The following is a 20,408-nucleotide window of genomic DNA, read 5'->3' as shown; positions in this document are numbered from 1 at the left end:
AGAGCAGGTGAGGGGAAAAAAAAACACAAAAAAAGAAGTGGTGTAGAAGGATTTTGCTATAACAGAGTAGGTATCTCAGAGAATTCAGGTAGTAGAATACTTAGTGCAGAGTAAAAGCCATCACATCTAGTTCATTAAACTTATAACTCACAAGTGCCTTTTTGGTTTGGCTAGTAAGTCACAGACATCACAAGAGTATCTCTGCATCTTTTTCATACCACTAATGAAATGCCTTTATGCAAATCTAACAGTAACTGTTTTCTGATGCAAATCTATGTGTATTGTCAGAAACCACGCTAACAGCGTCTTCTATAAGCTCTGGAATCAATTGTTGACAATACTAGGTTGCTTGTAGTTTCAAATGAAACATGTTTTCTCACTCATGCATATCTGCTAATTCAGAAGAAAATAGTTTTATTTAGATGCCTTCCAAAAGTGATAGAAAGTATGGCTAGAAAAGACCTGGGGAGTATTTTAGTTTTAGGTTGTAGATGCTTGTAGACTGTTTATATCAGGGTTTTTAACAGATATTTGACAATATCATGAATCAGAACACTATTTCCAGATATTAATGTTCGCCTTAAAGTAAATCAAGCATAAATATTAATGTGGTGTGAGAGTAGTGGTTTACAATATTTTATTTGCTTTCAGTGAATAGGTGATTAGGACACTGATTTATTTCTATGCTTTTCCATGTTTGCTCTCAGTGTGGTTCTTGGCAGGGATGAAGGAGAAGTAGAAATTTATTATTGTTCTTTGTGTTCAGGGTAAAATAATTCATTTTCATGGATGCCCTTTTCTGATAGGTCAAAGGAAACAGACTGGCAGCCTTACTTCACTACACGACTTGTTGATGACTTTGGCACTCATCTTCGAGTCTTCAGAAAAGCTCAGCAAAGAATAGCAGAGAAAGGTGATCAGATGAAAGGTTTGTAATAATTTAAATATCTTTTGATTTGAGTCTGAGTAGGCAGGTATCTTACATATGTGAAATATAGTTAGCTTTATTTTATAATTAAAATGTACTCTCAAGTTTTTGATCTTTACAAAAAATGTATGTTTCTTTTCTTTTGCATAGACCAAGCTGAAGAACTTGTAGATACATTCTTTGAGGTTGAAGTTGAAATGGAAAAAGAAGTCTGTCGTGATCTAGTCTGCACTTCTCCCAAAGATGAAGAAGGTAACTCAATATTATCTTCTGAAGTTATTTCAGTATAGCAGGAAAAAATTAAAAACTAACAGTTGTGTTAACAATATGAAATATAATGAAATCTTAGCATGTGACTTTCAAAGCTATACTATAATTATGTACATATGTAGCCATTCCTGTTTTCATTGGAAGAATTCTGTGATTCTGTGATTAATTTTAACGTAGAAATGTGTTTTCTAGGAGTCAGGAGATGGCTTTCCAGATTCTTGTTGCTTTTTGCTAGATCTGCTTTCCTTATCACTCCTCCATAGTCTTCATTAAAAGAATCAGTTTATCTTTTTGGGCAAAGTGTAAAGGAGGGGACAAAAAACCTGTATATTGTAAATAAGGAAAATACCTTGGAGTTAGGTTTTTTTTTCTTGTTCTTGGAATTTGGTTTTCTTTTGTCTTGGTTTTGAGACTCTAGGTCTGTCTCAGGTTTTCATTAGTGCTTTTTATATTCAGTCTCAAAGGTGTTACTGTGATGCTTGGACTGTAAGAATATATATGACTGCGTATCTGAATTTCATTTTAAGGATTTATCTGTTGGTTTTATGATATCAGATAAGATGTGAAACAACAGAATATAAAATTGTGCTGAGTTTTGTTTTTATTTTTTTGTTCTCTGTCCCTAGGATTCCTAAGGGATCTGTGTGAGGTTTTACTGTATATATTGCTACCTCCTGGAGACTTCCAGAACAAGATCATGCGATACTTTGTCAGGGTAAGTATGGACTCTAAAAGCCATCCCAATTCTTTTGTTTAATACAATCAAAAATTTTAGTTTTGAGCTGGCCGTCTTATTTTATTTTGTAGAATTGATCTAATTTAATATTAGGTTATTTTAAATGCAGTACAATCTTGAAAAGTATTCAATAGCAGAGAACGGTTTGTGTGAAGTGTTCTTGAAGTTTCTTTTAGCTCTAGCAACATTAGACAAAGATGATAAAACAGAGGTTGTTGAGATATTAACATCTTAATTTTAATTAGTAGGGAATGTGCTAGTGCCTTTTGACTATTTTCTGTAATTACACATTACACATAGCCTTTACACGGTGATTTTTTTAAATAGTTGCAGTTGTATTGATTTTATGAATACATGTATAAAAATGTTGCTTTGTTTTTCAGGAAATCCTCTCCCGAGGAATTCTTCTTCCATTAATAAACCAGCTCAGTGATCCTGATTATATTAATCAGTATGTCATATGGATGGTAAGATTTATGATGTTTAAAAGGAGTGCTATTTCCAGAATACGTTTGTATAAAGCTTTACTTGTGTTTTCTGTAATCATGGCAGATAGATATCTGGTAGAAAAGTTACCAGTGGGTATATTGGCAGGCAGAGTGAACTTCTGGCTGCTGTATTCAATTTTTTGGTTGTTTGGCAAAAAGTTGGCTGACTGAGGACAGATGTATGGCAAAGTGTAAAGCTGAGTCCTTTGACTGTTTTTTTTTTTGTTGTTGTTGTTTTTTGTTTTGTTTTGTTTTTTTTTTTGTTTTTCTTTTTCCTTGACTCTCTTCTCAGTGTGTCCTTTAAAGCTTAAGAGGCCTCCAGAATGAAAAGTTGTGTGATTCTGCTCCACTCCCCCCTCCCCGAAGAATCTCAGGGAGGATTTTATTAGGGATATTTGTGGTAACTCTTAATGATTTAACTGAATGGGAAGAAACAAAGTCTTTACTTCAACATCTGTCTAAGGCACCTGCAAAAAAAATAATGTTTTAAAGAAATAATATGTAGTAAAATTAACAAAAATAGAATATTCACACTTTAGTGACTTTTTGCAAAGCAAGCTGAAACTTACTCTTAGAGTTTATTATCCTTTGTAGGCCAGGAGTCAAGTCTTAATTTTTTTTTTCCCTTTCCCCACATTCTCTCTATGTTTATCCACACATTTTATTCTTAAAGTGTACATTCAAGTACTGTGCTGAAAACACCATTAGAGTCACAGTAAAAATTCTTAAAAATGGAATGATTTCAAGTGTACGTGTACAATATTTTGTTCACTCCGGCCAACTACATATTATGTAGAAGTTTGCACACTGCTTTTCTTACAGGAACCTAGCTTTAATATGAAAAAATACTGCTGCTCATGTGGGCCAAGCTTTTCAATTTTTGTTTCCCCTTTCCTCCTACGCATGTTCTTTATTTGTAACTTGGCCTCATTCTTTATTTACTGAGCACTGCCCCCAGCTGCATCCAAAGATAGAATTCTGAGTGTTTATAAAGCTTTCTGTTATGATGGTGGTGGCCCAAATATTAATTTTCATAATTGCTTTCTGAGATGAGGAAGTAAGTGTGCTGGAAGAAGGATAAGGAAGAATAGGTGCTTTCAAAAATGTAATGCAATTCTTACGAAATGAAGATTGTTGCAGAAATTAACTTCAAAAGTAGAGATGGCTCAAATTCTGGTCCCTTTGGAACCTTTGACATAACACCAGATTTGAATGAAAAAAACTTGATTTCCTAAAATGAGAAGTTTAATTCCTTGTTTCTAGGCACACCTTAGTTAGCTACTAATTCTCTTGCAATAAAATATAAAGCTTTAATATAGAATTAGAAGTTAATCCAAACTTGTCTCTTCACTGTGAAATTCAGTTTTTTTACAGAATGTTTGAAATTCAAGTATTGTTTGTACTATTACTTTTTTAATAGCAGATTACTAGGACAATTTTCTATTGCCTTTGGTCAAAGATATCCACTCTTCATTCTCTCTGCTTGTGCTGCTCATGTCAGTCACTTCTGCAGTAGAGACGTATTAGATTTCCATATTAAAGTGAGCATTTAGAAAGGATGTGGGTGAAATGACTTATTTTTGCTTCAGATGGTAAAGGCAGCATTAGAACTGAACCCTCTGCACCTGTGTGCACATGCTGTAAAGCTGCCAACCTTCCCCTGATCTCCATGCTGCATTCACAACACAGTTTCCAGTGATCTCAGCAGCATGGCAGCCTTCCTTCACTAGCATAAATTTCTTTGAGTCCCCTGAGCAGGTTCACCGTGTGCCAATACTGGGAAAACAGTATGTATTGAAATAGGTGAATACTATTTACTAAGGCTGTCTGAATTAGGGTTTCTGAGAGGATATTAATTCAGTGCTTTCTTCTTAAACCCCGCCCCCCCAGTAGGTTATGGTTACATTGTAGGATGTCTTAATTCCTTTTTTAATTCTGTATCCTAAGAAGCCATTACATTGGGAGCCTGTACACTTGCAGGGGACCTTGGCAAAGCTGAAGCCTTTTCAGTGGTCTTACCAGTTTCTACCTACTTAGCTAAGGAGAAGGGTAATAGCAGAATAAGGTGGATTGGGGTTTGGGCAAGATTGTTATTAAGTAGGTTGACACACTTTCCAGGTGTCTTTGTTGTCCTTCCTGAAAACAGAAAATGGTTGTGTGAAATATATTTTGACTGTGTGCATGGTCCTCTTTCTTGGCCCATGCATAATTTTAGTGTTAAGAGGAGGGTTAGAAGCATCGAAGTGTTTGCAAAATGCCAGTTTGCAGTGCTGCGTCAAAAGAAATCATTTAATGAGAAAGCGCATCATCTGCTTTTACTCATTTTTGCATTATTCACACCATAGAATTTTCTGTTTCAGATTCGTGATTCCAACTGTAACTATGAGGCCTTTATGAATATTATTAAATTAAGTGATAATATAGGAGAGTTGGAAGCAGTGAAAGATAAAGCAAGTGAAGAACTGCAATATCTTCGATCTCTAGATACAGCAGGAGATGGTTAGTACTGTATTGTTTTACAAAACATGAAATGCATTTGCCAGCATGATCTCTGAAGAACATTCAACAAATGCAGAAAATACAAACTCTGCAGCATAGTGTAAAATGCTTTGTTGTTTAAAAATTATTATGTAAAATGTTAAAACTTGAATCTTCTCATCTGTTTAAAACGTGTCCTTTTTACCATCTGTGTGATTTGGGGTTTTTGTTTTGTTTTTCTTAATATAGGCTACTTGGTTAGGTGTTCAATTCCACTGAATTGAAACTTGCCTGACTGGTGGTTCTGAATTTCAGTAATACTTTAGGTATTAATGGCTAGTCAGTTAACAGTTGATCTGAAAAAAGAGAGGAAATATTTCTTCTTGCTCATTTTCATCAGTAAGGTATTTACACTGAAAAACCCCTTCTCTTCAAAGCTGATGTTCTGTATATGGTATGTCATTTTTTGTATGATATTTTTAGAACATTTCAGAACAAAAGTTTTACTCATCCGCATTGCTTAATCTTGTTTGGTTTTTTACTTTCAGATATCAACACTATAAAAAATCAAATAAACAGTTTATTATATGTTATTAAAGTATGTGATTCAAGAATTCAGAGATTGCAGTCAGGAAAAGTAAGTATTTTAGAATTATTTTAGTTCTGAAAGAGTGTAATTGCAAATGACTTACTAGGTCAGTCTAGCTTTTTAATTCTCATGTTTTGAAACACAACTTGAATTATGCCGTTATAGGGATACATTACACAACTGCAGTGAGTCTTGTATTTGCAGTTTTAGTATGGAAAAAATTTCTAAAGGTTTGCCTGTTTAGAGTTTTTTGGATTCTGGCTTTAGCAGTTTAGATATGTCAGTACATCTTAAAACTACTCTTACCTTCTCAATACAAGACATAAACCAAAATTTACAGAGATGCAAAGCATCTTTGTGTTTATACACCTAGATTCAGGGTTTTTTGCTGCTCCAGTGCATACCTTTTGTGCCTCAAGCTTAGTCTTTGGCAGAGATCTCTTTTCTTGTTGATAAAGGTAATGCTGATTATTTTGCAATGCCTTGTAGACTCCATGTATTGCCTTTTGTCAGACATGTTTCCCTCTTCAGTTCAATGAAAAGCCCAAGGCAAAATGGAGGTTAAATTTTGGAACCTGATGTTCTGTTTGCCTTTTTTAAATATTTTGCCTTACATTTTAAGGCTGGCGGAATCAGTATGTTTGACTTTGCTTAGTTTCTTGACTCTCTTAATTGGGCCTAGATGTGGCTCCAAGATAATGTAATCTTGTACATGATAACTGTTAAAATGTATAAGTGTTCTACAGCTGTGTCCAGAAGCATTATTGTAATACCAAGAAATGTCATATTAACAGAAGAAGGTTCGGCAAACGTGACTTTAAGTTGTGGTGACCTGCACGCCATCAAGTTCTGAAATTAGTTCTTGTTAATTCATGCTACTGTCACCATTGGTGGGGGACTTGGGGTTAATTTGACCTGTATAGTATTATAGTAATGGCAGTGTTTAAAAGCCAGTTTTCAGGTAGCAGAAGTCATCCATGTAGAAGGTAAATAGTTATAAGAGTATGACCTTATGATCTTGATCTTCACTTATTAGTGATTGTGACAATAACTAACCTTTGAGAGGCTGCTTTATTATCTATAATGTAAATTACTTTTTATTATGTCTGCTTTGTGGTAAGCAGAAGTTTTAAAAGCTAATTTTTACAGAATAAAGTCTATGAATATGCTGGACTGTGTCTTACAGGAAATAGATACTGTGAAACTGGCAGCAAACTTTGGAAAACTTTGCACAGTCCCTCTGGACCATATTCTGGTAGACAATGTTGCACTACAATTTTTTATGGGTAAGTCTTAATTTATCTTATTGTTCTTACTTGTAAAGAATATGCTAACTCACAGGACTGTATACTTGAAGTCACTTAATACAGGTGTCTGAGAGCTAAATGTATATAAGCCCCTTGCCAGAGGGAACCTAAACCTTTTTTGCATATCAGTCCATAATTAACTGTTCAGAACACTGTACTTGATACTTCTGAAAGCTTGTATCAAGCTTGGTTCAATAGTGATCTCTCTGTAAGACTGATCTTGCAATGTTTCTTAGTCTGTTACTGACAAGTTCGTTCTGTTTAGAACAGAACCATGGCAAGAATGGCATAGAAGTTTATTATTGGAATGACTCTGAAACTTATCACAATCACTAGTCTTACTTTTGTTGGTCTCACTGAAGCTAATGAATGTAGATGTTAGATTGAAGTTTAGAGGATTTTAAGACTACTCAAGGTTGTCTCTGAGGAACTAAAATACAGCAGTAATTTATGTACTATTTTAGGTTTATTGTATAATCAAGAAGCTGATAGATGGAGTAAAGTGTAATTGATTTTTAATACTTTCTTATGCTTGACACTCTTCTGTGAATTAATTGGGCTGCTGATGGTCATCACAAAGAATATCAGTCAGTTTTGTCAGTGGTGATAGTCCTTTTATTGCAGTAGAAGCACCTGATTTGTTAGACTTCTAGTTTGAACTTCCTCTCAACTTGTATCATGCTGTACAAGCTTGTTATGTCCACGCGATAATGATGGATTAACTTTTACATGTGCATTTTAGGATTCAGTGCTTAGTTCTTAGACTTTGCTCCCAATTTTGTTTATTGATTATCACCAATATGTATGTAGTACTTTTTATTTTTTGACTCTAGATGACAAGTATTCCAGATGTATAACGAGATCCTGGAGTTCTGCATGTAGTTAACATCATAGAGAATTCTCATTCTAAGATGCACAACAATAACTATGGTTGTGTGGTGGCTGTTTTGTGTAGATTACATGCAGCAGACTGGTGGCCAAGCACATCTGTTTTTCTGGATGACAGTGGAAGGATACAGGGTTACAGCACAGCAGCAGCTGGAGGTACTTCAAAGCAGGCAGAAAGATGGAAAGCATCAAACTAATCAAACCAAGGGTCTATTAAGAGCAGCTGCATTTGGAGTTTATGAGCAATATTTATCAGAAAAGGTAGGAATAACTTATTTCTGCATTGTTTGGAACTTATTCTTTGTACAGATGCTTCTTTGGTAGTTACAGCTACGTTAATATGAAATGGATGTGATGTAGCACAAATTGTTTACAGGTTGACATTTAAGCTATTATTTCTGTATCTTCTCTCCTTATGTCAGGCAGTAAGAAAATGTCTTCCACTTCTTTTTCCCCTCTCCATTTCAGAAGGCTCATACTGGCACTGACTGTGCTGCCAAATGTGCTGAACATGTTCCTCAGAAGCTGACTTTCTAGAGCAGAGTAATCAGAGAAAATGGGAAGACAGAAGAAGAAATTCTGTCCCTTTGTGTATTCTGTCTTTTCCCCTTTTCCCTTCCTTTTACCCTGCCCTTTCCCCCCCTTAAGAAGAAATTTATTTTTTTTTTAAAAAAAGCAACCCCATATTTGTACAAACTTGGATTAGGATTGGGTTTTGAAATGGAATAACTTCCTGTGCCTCACTACAAATGTCTATATAAATTGCTCAAATATCACCGTCGGGTATCTTTCAATAGGCTAAGCTTGAATGCTTCCCGTAGTCTTGTAATAACGGAGTCTTCTGTGAAAGAAAACACTTGTCAACTTGTGTTAACAAAGCATCTTTGTTCTCAATTTGTGTATGCATAAAATCACCTCTCAACTCACTCAAATGCTTTCCTCAACAAATGACCCCTCAAATATCTTGTAATGCTTCTCTTTCTGCATCATTTCTTTCACTTTGGTTTTTCACCTCAATAGTCTGTCGACATGGTGGTCTGTGCAGAGTGTGCTCTTGATGGGTTTTTCACCTGAATAGTCTGTTGGCATGGTGGACTGTGCAGAGCTTGCTCTGATGGCTTTTTGAGCTGACTGAATGCTCACCAGTTTCAAGTCAGAAGCCACCTAACACCAGAGCTATTCTAAAGCCGATGAACTCAGCCTCTCAGCTGTGCTGTCAAGTGAGCTATGTTGGGTCAGGTTTAGTGCTGGCTCCCTGCCTCTGTTACAGAAAATGGGGAAAGTGTGTGAACTTGGGCCCATCTAAAAGAATGCTTGTTGGGTGGTGATTTGAAATGTATCATACCAAGGGATGACTGGGAATCTGATGGCTGATACGGTTCATATCATGGTAGCTGTAATAGAGTCTGCATAAAAAGCTACAATGATTACAGCTGCTGGTAGTCTCTCCAGAAACTGGCAGAGTGGACAAACTGTTAGTCTTTCCTCAGATGCTTCAGGATTTCACCCATTTACTTTCTTACTGGCTTTTTTTGTAATTTCTGAATCTAGATATTTCTATTCATAAATCAATAAAATCTGTTTTTAAGACTGAGTAAATCTGGTTTAGATATTGATTTAGAATAATGTGCACAAATTGTTTTTTGAGGTGATTCTTAGTATTAAATTGTGAAAATTCTGAGTTCGTATCAAAACTCTGAACTTCTATTTAGGAGGAAGAGAGGGTCTGACTCTGTGCTATAGGCAGTTCTAGAGATACTTATCAAGAAAAAATGTAGTTTACTTAGAATTGCCATATTGTATTGGATTTTATTTGTGAAAATAGACGCTTTCTTACTTTTATGCTGTAAAAGTTGATTTAGATCTCTATGACAGGCATCTCCGAGAGTTAATATTGATGACAACTTAGTAGCAAAACTGGCAGAAACACTGAACCATGAGGATCCAACACCTGAAATCTTTGATGATATTCAGAGAAAGGTATACTGTATTCATCCTGTATTTCATAAGAACTGTTAATGCCATGGAGTACTAAACGTCATGTCAGCCATCGAAAAAGGCAGAAAGAACTCAAATACCTGAAACCTAAAACCTGTTTTATCACTTTCCCATTCCATAAAAATCATAATCTAAATTGCCAACTTCTGCTTAGCCAGATGTAGCCCATGCTTTTCAAAGCAATAGACAGAAAGAGTAGGTGTCCTATATGAAACTAATTAAGAAGCACAATTTAGAATTATGGGATTATTATTTGTGGTAATGCACCAATTTAAGAAAAGTGCCTGTATAGAATAACTAAATAGTACAATTTTGGTCTGGTTTTAGCTCTCCTTTTCAAAGGTGGATATAAGCATATAATGGAATTAAGTTCTATATCTCTCTCCAGAAGTTAATTTTCTGTTAACAGAAGTTCTGTTTCTACAAGCCTGCCCAGTGTAGCAGTCAGAAACACCAAGTACTGAGGATAGAAGTCTTTTTACTACCTGCATATGTAGACTTAATCGCTCAAGTCTAATGTATATTTAAAAAAGTGAATGATTAATATTCTGTCAGTAAATTATATACCCAGTCTGAGAGGTTTTTATTTTAGGTCATTAACTGAATGTTCTCATTTGTGCTAAAAATTAGTGATATGATCTGTAGAACTTAGAATCACTTTATTGTAATAATAAAGGCCCACATTTAAGACTAATCAAAACACCTTGTGAAGTCTGGATTACCCAAAGTACATTACAAGGGCCTTGCATGTGATTTCTGCAGAAGAGCTCAAATTTCTCATCTGTTACAAAATAAATTTACTTCCTCAGATGTGCATGATGGTTTTTTTTTACGTTCTTGCCAGGTGATAGCACTTGCACAAAGTGCTCCATGAATAATAAAAAAAAATCATCATTAAAAATATTCTAGGGTTGACATCAATATCCAAACATTATGAATTAATTCCCACTACATATAGATACATCTGTGTATCTATATATACTGTCACTGTACAGGCTAAATAGATATGTTTTTGAGGTGGTGTGGTTAAATCTGTGTGAGGTAGGGTTATGCTGTATTGGATCAACTGGAAATTTTCAGGATAGTAGTATGCAGTGTCTTCCCTCCCTTCCTTTCCCTGTTCTTGCCTCTCCTGCTAGGTGTAAATGTAGACCTGCAAACAGTTTATCAACAAAGAAGGACTCAGAGAGAACCTGTTGTGAAATGGGTGAAGACCAAATATGTTTATAGTCCAATTGGAAGGGTTAACAGGAGAGGAAGGAATCATTTATGGTTAACATGCTACTTCCCTTCCTATATGTGTATGTCTCACTAGTTAGGAAGGTATCTTCTGAGCTGTATTATACTTCTAGCAAAATTAGTTCTCAGAACCTCTCTGTTAAGAGTAAATCTGAATTGAAATTTCACAAATGCACATTAGGGTTTTAAAGGAAACCCAGAAACATATAATAGAATTCAAAGATACATGTTGGTCAAGTAGAGTTTATGAAAACTTGTCTGATTAATTAAAAAATATAGTAAGTATTTCTAAGGTTGGTGTTTTTATTTAAAATATATACAAATATTTCAAATATATTCAAAGGTATACGAATTGATGCTGCGCGATGAAAGATTCTACCCTTCATTCAAACAGAATGTGTTGTATGTGCGTATGTTAGCTGAGCTGGATATGCTGAAGGATCCTAGTTTCAGAGGATCAGATGATGGTGAAGGAGGTGAGCTCTATAAGGGGGATTTCCTGGGACCATTCTTTTTTCTGCTTTGAAATGAAAATAAGAAATTTATCCGACTGTTTTTGAGAAACCAAAAAGTTCCTGTACTGTCTCTGATTTTTAAATGAATTTTTAAATGAATGTTTCCTCCTTGTGCTTTTTTTTTAATTGCAGTGGGAGTAAAATAGTTTTTTCCCATAGTAACTTTACTAATACTTGTGTGCCTTTTTTGTCAAAACTTGGTAATAAGTGTGTTGTTAAACTGTGTGACTCATTCTCATTTTTTATTCAAAAATATTTGAGGTTATTCAACATGTTGGGTTGTTTCAATACATAACTATAGTCTTAATCTGGAAATAGAAATTGGAAGTACATAGGAGGTGTGGCTTTTTAAAGCAATTAAAACCATTCTTCTCATTAACTGAAGTAAAAATATAATGGAAATTGTTTAACTATTAAACCTACTCATTAATGAAACAATTTCATGTGGTGAGATAGTCTTAAAGGGAGTGTTTTCTGGAATATTTATTTCATATCTATAGCTGTAGAAACTTAAATACATTTTCCTTCAGGGTGTCTTTATTGGAAACTTGAAGTACTTATATGTTGGGCACAACATTTTGCCCAATGCCATAGTTGTCTATTATTTTCCGTAATGGTTTGTTGTGGCATTTTTATTTCTCGTGTGTGGCCCTACACTAGAGAAAATCTTCTGACATGTTTTTTTTTCTTTCCCCTTCCTCACTGCTCCCAGAATCTTTTAATGGGTCTCCTACTGGCAGCATAAATCTGGTAAGTGCTTGGTTGGTTTTTTTTCTTAATTATTATAATATTTTCTCCCCAATGGTAGGGAAAGTGTTAGAAAATAGTTTAAATTATGTACATTAGAGGTTTTAGTTCACTGCCGTTTAATTTCTGAAACAGTTCTTGAATCAAGAATGCACACGGTATCAGTTAATCTGTAAGATAAAACTGTCCCTTGTGTACTTTCCTGTTGTAATGAAACTTTGCATTGTTTCTCACGGAAACGGCAGTAATCTGTAGTTAATTTATGCAAAGCATACTTTCTTAATCCCTGTTTGTTTGGTTTTTTTTAAATAGACATAATTTTGGAGTTAGGTAATAATAGGTGAAAACAAATCCTCTGAAACTGAAATCTCACAGGATTGCATTCAAATAGACTGTAAATGAGGCATTTAACTCTATTTTCATAGGTTGATTTTTTGTTTTAGTTAGGACTTGATTTGAAAACAAAAGTATCTGGAGTTTATCTACGCAAAATATGAATCTTTGTTTTCTAATCTAATCAATTTCGTGTTCAATTTTTGGTATTTTTTTAAGCAATTCTTGACTGGGTCAGTTTGTCAGAACGCTTTCTTTGATACATGAATCTACCTGAATATTTCAATTATGCTTCTGCATGTACTAGTGGGTGCATATATATGAAGAGAACTGTATACTTCTACCAGACTTTTTCCAAATAATCTGTCCCTCCTAGATCTTGCTAGGTTTAAAATGTTTTAAATGGAAAAATCAAATACGTTATTTAAAAAGAAAAGAATAATAAAAAAATTTATGTATTTCCTCCCCTCCCTCTTACTTGTTTCTTCAGACTGTATGTAGCCGAGCCACAAGATACGCAAGATTCAATTGTGCATATGAGAGTATTTTTCCAAATCTTTTAGAAAGGTTTGCAATCTGCATGCAATTTCCTGGTTTATGTGATTCATAGGCCATTCTAATTCATTCTTGGAAGATGCTGTAGCTCCTTAGGAGTTCCAGAGCATTGGTTAGATCATGCTTGCACTCAGAGGAACAGAGTTTATTTTGTAAAGGAATACATTTAACATAAATGTGTTTCTGTGTGGAGGTAGTTTGTGTGTTTTTGTTTTTAAGCTGGAAATTTTTTCCCATCATTTTCCTCATGTTTACATTTTGAAATACAAAGAAAGGGGGAGGTGATTAGCTAATGCAGTTTACCCAAAATCCTGTTAGATACAGAAGGAAAACTTAACTTAGCCATATTTTTTTTATAAATTTATGTACAACTCTGGTAGCATTTCACAAGAGGTTCTTTCAATTGACTAATCTCTTAAAAAGATCTTTCAAATGTCTCTTAAGTACTTTTTTCTAAGAATGTTCTGACATATCAAAGTCATTTTATAGATGGGTATATGCCATTGCAATGACTCATCTAGCTCGTGGTTATCTGCTGCTTAGTTTCATGTGGCCTTTCCAAACCTAGCTAGAAAGTCTTAAAGCCTTTATCAAGCCTTGTTGCAATACAAATAGATGTTTTCATGGGAAATTTCAAAGTCTTGATTTTTGTTGTTGTGAAAAGTGTATTTGCAGAATACCATGTTTAATGTTCTTTCAAAGAGTGAAGAACATTCTAGCAGAAATCTGTGATAAATCTCTGTTCATGCAGAAGAACTTTTGCTTTCTGAGTCCATATTTTTCAGGGTTTTCAGTGCTTTCACAGGTGTTTGAATGCTGGTAGATTAGTTTTTCCTGGCTGAATTCCATGTCAAGAGTAAATTTCTGTATACATAGTTTAGCTCCCTTGTGTTAGTCAGTTCTCTGAAGAAAAATAGACCTTGGAAAGGTTACTTCAAAGGTCAAGGAATTTCTGTACTTCTAGCTAATGATAATGCATTAAATAAGATTGGGTTGTAGTGTGATATTTTTGCTTTTTAATTACATATATTCACAGGAACACAAGTTAACGTCAAAGATATTGGGTCGTATTAAATCCAAACTGTCTGTTGTGTTACCTGTTCAAGTTTCAATCATTTCTCTTACTTGGGTTAATTGTTGCTGTATAGTGCTTTGCCACAGCAGTTGTTTCCTAAAGTTTCTGTGATAAAATACATTGCCTGCAGTTTATACTTTCTCTTCCGAAAAATACTATAATACATTCTTACAGTGAGTCTCAAACCACTTTTGAGGAACAGCTATTTTACAAATATCTTAATTTCTGCCACTAGGACGTATTTTGGAGTATAAAACCATTGTAGAATATTGGTAGACTCTATGGATCCACTTAGATGAAATCGGCAAATGTGAGCTTTACATATTGCTTTTGTATGGAGTAAATAAAAGGAGGTGGACAGGTGTTACATATGCAAGACCTTGAATGGGAGCAGAAATGCTGGGTTAAACTTCTGGCAGTTGTTAGTATATGTCAGTTTGAAACCCATTCGGTTGTTAGAAAGAAAACTGAACTGTTAGGGTGGCAATGAAGGGAGGCAGGAAAATAAGAAATAATGATGCCTTTATTAAAAATATAATAGTAGCTAAATGTAAGTATTTCACAGCAAACAAAATATTAGAGCAGTTGACTCTTACTTGTAATCTTTAATAACATCCCTTCCATCTTACTGATACTCAAATCCTAGAGCGCTCAGAATATCAAGCACTTAACCAAGCGTCCACAAATTCCTGCTGTTCATCAGTGTCAGGTGATAGTCTGCTCTTAAATTTTGACACGGCAGTGTAGAGCATGCCTTACAGGGTTATTGCTGAGGAATGGACTAGGTCAGAGTAAGTCTAGCTCTATATCCAACAATGACCAAAAGCAAGTGTCTAATGAAGATGATAGGAACAGCCTGCTTATGGTGATACTGGATGTTGGAGAGTATTTTGGTAAAGTAACTTACAGATTTGGGAATTCTTGAGGTAAATATGATACCTGCTCTCAAAATATTTTTGCATAAATTTATCTGTCCTACCATTGAACAGACATCTACAAACTGTAGTTGCTATAACATCTTAGCACTATAGCGTGCAGTGGCAAAACAGATTTCTGAAATGGGCTCCTCTTTCTTCTACCTTTTTTTGAACTGGGACTTCTGTACTCTAAGTCTACAATCTGTGTCATAAGATATTTAGGAGAATTCTTACCACAGTACATGTTAAAGCATAGGTAGTGTGGTCAGACCTTTTTAACAGTGCCATTTATTCAATATCTAGAATTTATAACAGAAATGTTATTCCCCTCACCTTCCATGGTGGATATTTAAGCAGAGAGTGATTGAAGTGCTTGAAGCAGAGAAGAGTCATTCTCTCTACAGAGCTTGAGAAGGAAGTGGAGTATTATGTAGAGATATCATGGAGATGATAGGTAGATAGATTCAGATGAAGAAGAGGCAAGAGCAGAGTCTTTAAATAATGCATGTTTTCAGGTCCAACCTATGTTTTCATTGTAATCATGTAAGATTGGTTTATGTTTAAGGAACAGAAGAGTGTAGAAACTTGATTGATGTATATACTGAGCTTGACACAGGTGTGGCAGTGCTACCCAGTAGGCCCCATTTTAGGTAACTTTTTGAGACCACTCACTATTTAACTAGCTTGATTAAATTATAAAAGATAGCTGATAGCTGCTTATTCATTCTGAATTTGTATATCTGAAGAACTTTAGAATTTTGGGGTAAAATATATAAAGTAGCTGGGATCCCAGTGCCTGTGAATTCTACTTAAGTACCTCCTTTTTTTAAAAAAAAAAAACAACAACCTGGTAATTTAAGATTAGGATCACACATGTAGTGGCTCATCCTTCATTTCCTTCAGTTGCATATCCAAGTTTTTCACCCAACAATCTTGCAGAGCTTTATTATGTTAAATCTTAGTAGTCAGATGTATTAATTCTAAATAATAGCAAAGCTCCTCTGAAAGACCCATTAGGCTTCTTTTGATCCCAGTAATTACTGAATAGGGAGATAGGGCGTTAGCTAGCTGAGGATGTACCTGTTCATTTTTTACGAGGGGAGACATTTCTGAGACAAGTGTTTACTGTTTTTTACATACAGCAGAGAAATTATTCACTTTTACTGCACTGTAACTTTTGTGTAGGGCTTTAAGTCAGTTGAAAGAAAACAGAATGGTTTAAAGATAAAACCGAAAGGTCTGTTATACAGCATTTGTGACAAACATCTACAAGGAGGGTTGGAAGGAGGATCTGGGGAACTATAGACCTGTCAGCCTGACATCGGTCCTGGGGAAGGTTACGGAGCAGATCATCTTGAATGCCATCACGTGGCACATGTAGGATAACCTGGTGATAAGGCCCAGTCAGCATGGGTTTAGGAAAGGCAGGTCCTGCTTGACTAACCTGATCTCCTTCTAAGACAAGGTGATAATTATGCCTAGTAGATGCGGGAAAGGCTGTGGATGTTGTTTACCTGGACTTTAGTAAAGCCTTTGACACCTTTTCCCACAGCATTATCCTGGAGAAACTGGCTGCTCATGGCTTGGATGGGTGTATTCTTCACTGGGTAAAAAAGTGACTGGATGGCTGAGCCCAGAGAGTGGTGGTGGATGGAGTTAAATCCAGTTGGCAACAGATCACAAGTGGTGTTCCCAGGGCTCAGTGTTGGGGCCAGTTCTGTTTTATATCTTTTTCAGTGATCTGGATGAGGGGATCGAGTGCACCCTCAGTAAGTTTGCAGATGACACCAAGTTGTGTGGGAGTGTTGATCTGCTTGAGGCAAGGAAGGCTCTGCAGAGGTATCTGGACAGGCTGGATTGATAGGCCTAGGCCAATTGTATGAGGGTCAACAAAGCTAAGTGCAGTGTCCTGCACTTGGGTCACAACAAGCCTGTAGTGTTACATGGGGTTGGGGAAGAGTGGCTGGAAAGCTGCCTGATGGAAAAGGACCTGGGGGTGCTGGTTGACAGCTGGCTTAAATTGAGTGTGCCCAGGTGAGCAAGAAGACTGATAGTATCCTGCCTTGTATCAGAAATAATGTGGCCAGCAGGACTAGGGCAGTGATCATGCCCCTGTACTCAGCACTGGTGAGGCCGCAGGTCAAATACCGTGTTCAGTTTTGGGCCCCTCACTACGAGAAAGACATTGAGGCGTGTCCAAAGAGCAGCAATGAAGCTGGTGAGGGGTTTAGAGCACAAGTCTTACGAGGAATGGCTGAGGAAACTGGGGGTGTTTAGCCTGGAGAAAAGGAGGCTCGGGGAGACCTTATCCCTCTCTACAACTATCTGAAAAGAGGTTGTAGCGAGGTGGCTGTTGGTCTGTCTTCCCAAGTAACAAGTGATAGAACAAAAGCAAAAGGCCTCAAGTTGCACCAGGGGGGGTTTAGAATGTGTATGAGGAAAAATTTCTTCACTGAAAGGATTATCGAGCATTGGAACAGGCTGCCCTGGGAAAGCGGTGGAGTCACCATCCATGGAGGTATTTAAGAGATGTAGATGTGGTGCTTTAGGACATGGCGTAGTGGTGGACTTGGCAGTGTTAGGTTTACAAGTGGACTCAATGATCTTACAGGTCTTTTCCAACCTGAACGATTCTATGGTTCTGTGATTCTGTGATTCCACAATTCTTTGGTGGTTTTTTTAATGCTCGGTATAAGGCTATTTGTAGTTGTACTTCTGTTAGAGTTGAGATGTCAAATGAAAGTGACAAATATGTTAGAGTTATCACAAAACTGTGAAACTGGTAGGGGAAATGAAGGGCCCTACACTCTGTAAAAGAAAGGCTTTAGTAACCAGGTAACACAAACACTTATTTGCATTGTTACAGTGCATTAAGCTATTCCATTAGTGTAGTGAACTGAAAGTTTGAAAATGAAATAGATTAATCAAAAAGCATCTCTCAAAGTAGATGTTGTAAGATCTCTGATCTTATTCTCTTGCCTGTTTATTCCTTTTTCCATCTCTCCCTGCACCCTGCAGTCCTTAGATGACCTTTCAAATGTCCCTTCTGATGAGACAGTTCAACTCCATGCATACATCTCAGATACCGGTAAGTGAATCCGTTATGATGGCTGCTGACTTGTTTTCCACTATTTATTTTTAGTTTTTTAATATTACAGGCCCTTGAAATCCTAAGCCTTTCATTTTTTTAACTTCATAAAACATTTGATTTCATATTTCCCATGAAGTCCTTGTAATATAAATCCTTACAGTATTGATGCTGTAGGTTGTAGACTATCTGTACTCAAAATGTGATTTAATTTTTTTTTTATGGTGGTATTTTTCCTGTATCTGGAGAATCATTCATTAAGCTTAATAATGAGTAGCATTTATTTTAGCAATTATTTAAAGAACAAATTGTAAAAGCCATCTCTTTTTCTCTAGGCACACGATTCTAATTCTTGACTGTTGATTTCTGTTACTATATTTTGCCCTCCTCTTTGTGTGTCCTCATTGACTTAGTTTAATTGAAGTTAGTGACTTCAGTCTTTACAGTGGTGGCATTTTTTGTTATCTCTTTTGTTATATCTTGAAAAAAAAATTGCCTAGTATTAAATTAAAATGTTTATTACATGAGAGTAAATAACAAACTTCTCAGATACTATTTGCAAATATTCTAGTTAGATGAGATTGCACTGGGTAATTAAATTGTAAATGAATCTTGAGACACTGAATATTCTGGTAGATTTTACTACGCAATAGACTCTTAAATCTATGCATTTATGTAGCAGACTTATGAACTGTGAGCAAGAATTCAACTACTTGGCGTTTTAAACTCTCTTACTCCAGCCAAGTGCGAGAGCATGGTGGAATCCAAGTCTCATGTAGTCAGTCCTCAGAGACGGGGGAAAATCATGTAACAGTTAAATAAAGCAAAATCGCTTTTCTTAAAACAGCATGTGATACTTTTTTTTTCCTGAATTAAACTTTGAAGTTTCATTGTTTTGATCTAAGAAAAAAGGTAAACTTAGAGCCACCCAAATTATGTTAAATTTATAATTTTGATGGCAGCGTGTATTGATAACTGTCAGCTTGACTCTCTGAATCTGTAATACTCCAGCTGTGCCAGGGGATATATACAGGTTTGTCCTGTAAGATAGGATTAAACTGGACGTCTCCTTTCTCTTCACCTCGTGTTTGAACAAGAAATACAAGTCTCTGCTTTCTGGATGCTACAGGCGGTGCATGCATCTTGCATCTGTGTGCAGGCTCCTTTCCACTCTCCCTTTATTATGCTTGTGGGGCGTATAGAAGACCTCCATAATCTTTGAGGATGCGACTTGTCCTGTATTGGAAAAACAAATGCTGATTAAGAGGCGATGAGATAAGGGGTGATGGGGACAAATCCTTTCTTTTTCTGCCATTCATGTCCTGAAGTGGCATTCCTAAAGGTGTAACTTCATAGCGCCCTGAGATGTGATATGGTGGCTGCGTGGCAAAGTGGTCAACCTGACTTGGAGGATAGAGCTTGCTCAGCCAGGGTTTCCCAGATCCATTCTCTGGGCACTTTCTTGGCAGCATCCTGACTACCTGCTCTTCTCTTGGTTCAGCACTCAACATTCTTCTTCTAGAGGGTGGATGGCAAAAAAAAGATGCCACGTGTCCACAGTGCACCTTGCTAGTGGGTAATTCCTACATTGTCAGCAGCTGCCCCTGTCCTAGATGTGCTCCCTGGCTGGTTGGGCCTTGGCATTGTACTTGAGAGAAGTCAAGGCTGGAAGCACGACTCTGGTTGGAGCTGATGATTTGTCAGGAAAACTGTATTTTATGGAGCATGGATATATCGAGAAATTCACAGAACTTGGTTAAAAAGAATCTTCATCTAGCCACTGGAAAATTGTGGTTACTGGGTTCAATACTTAGGGATACAATATGTTACCAATTTAAACAGTGTGCAGTGTAAACAATATTGGTTCTAGGTTATTCCGTAGATTAAATGGAAGTTTTGAAACAAATTCTATACTGGGAGGAATTTTGTGATGGAGGAATGTCCAAGAGAACTTAAATATTCACTGGAGAACAAAAAGATGTTAGTTTCTATTTAAGATAATGATCTGTGTTCTTTCCATTTGTAAACTGACTTCACAAAATGTGTGTGTGAGTGTGTACACACACAGAATGTACACACACATATGTAGGTATTCTGTATGTGTGTCAATATAGTTTCTGTTGCCTTAAACAGCATGGGTGTATTTTTTTATTGTAAAGTTAATAACAAACTGCTGATGCTAAAAAACTGAATGCTTACAGCTTGCTAGCACTGTCTTTTGTATTTACAGACTTTCTGATGGACAAACTTGTGCAAT

The 20,408-nt window shown here is 36.1% G+C and overlaps 1 protein-coding gene across 6 annotated transcripts in view; it reads left to right on the top strand.

Annotated features, from left to right (window-relative positions):
- The window catches only part of SNX13 (sorting nexin 13), a 71,027-nt gene that overhangs the window by 33,800 nt on the left and 16,819 nt on the right, over positions 1 to 20,408 (top strand). For 4 of the 6 annotated variants that reach the window (XM_075082975.1, XM_075082971.1, XM_075082973.1 and 1 more), the window contains 12 exons: positions 807 to 928; positions 1,079 to 1,180; positions 1,825 to 1,913; positions 2,318 to 2,401; positions 4,768 to 4,921; positions 5,449 to 5,537; positions 6,676 to 6,775; positions 7,752 to 7,945; positions 9,560 to 9,664; positions 11,265 to 11,397; positions 12,149 to 12,186; positions 18,082 to 18,151. In XM_075082975.1, coding sequence (XP_074939076.1) covers positions 807 to 928; positions 1,079 to 1,180; positions 1,825 to 1,913; positions 2,318 to 2,401; positions 4,768 to 4,921; positions 5,449 to 5,537; positions 6,676 to 6,775; positions 7,752 to 7,945; positions 9,560 to 9,664; positions 11,265 to 11,397; positions 12,149 to 12,186; positions 18,082 to 18,151 — 1,280 coding nt within the window. The remainder of the gene's footprint in view (positions 1 to 806; positions 929 to 1,078; positions 1,181 to 1,824; positions 1,914 to 2,317; positions 2,402 to 4,767; positions 4,922 to 5,448; positions 5,538 to 6,675; positions 6,776 to 7,751; positions 7,946 to 9,559; positions 9,665 to 11,264; positions 11,398 to 12,148; positions 12,187 to 18,081; positions 18,152 to 20,408) is intronic. The other 2 variants (XM_075082972.1, XM_075082969.1) reach the window with 1 other exon arrangement.

This window comes from Phalacrocorax aristotelis, chromosome 2 (assembly GCF_949628215.1).
Source record: "Phalacrocorax aristotelis chromosome 2, bGulAri2.1, whole genome shotgun sequence".
In the NCBI taxonomy this organism is placed as follows: Eukaryota; Metazoa; Chordata; class Aves; order Suliformes; family Phalacrocoracidae; genus Phalacrocorax; species Phalacrocorax aristotelis.
The sequence above is the reverse complement of the archived record's forward strand: the minus strand, read 5'-3'. Positions and strand labels throughout refer to the sequence as shown.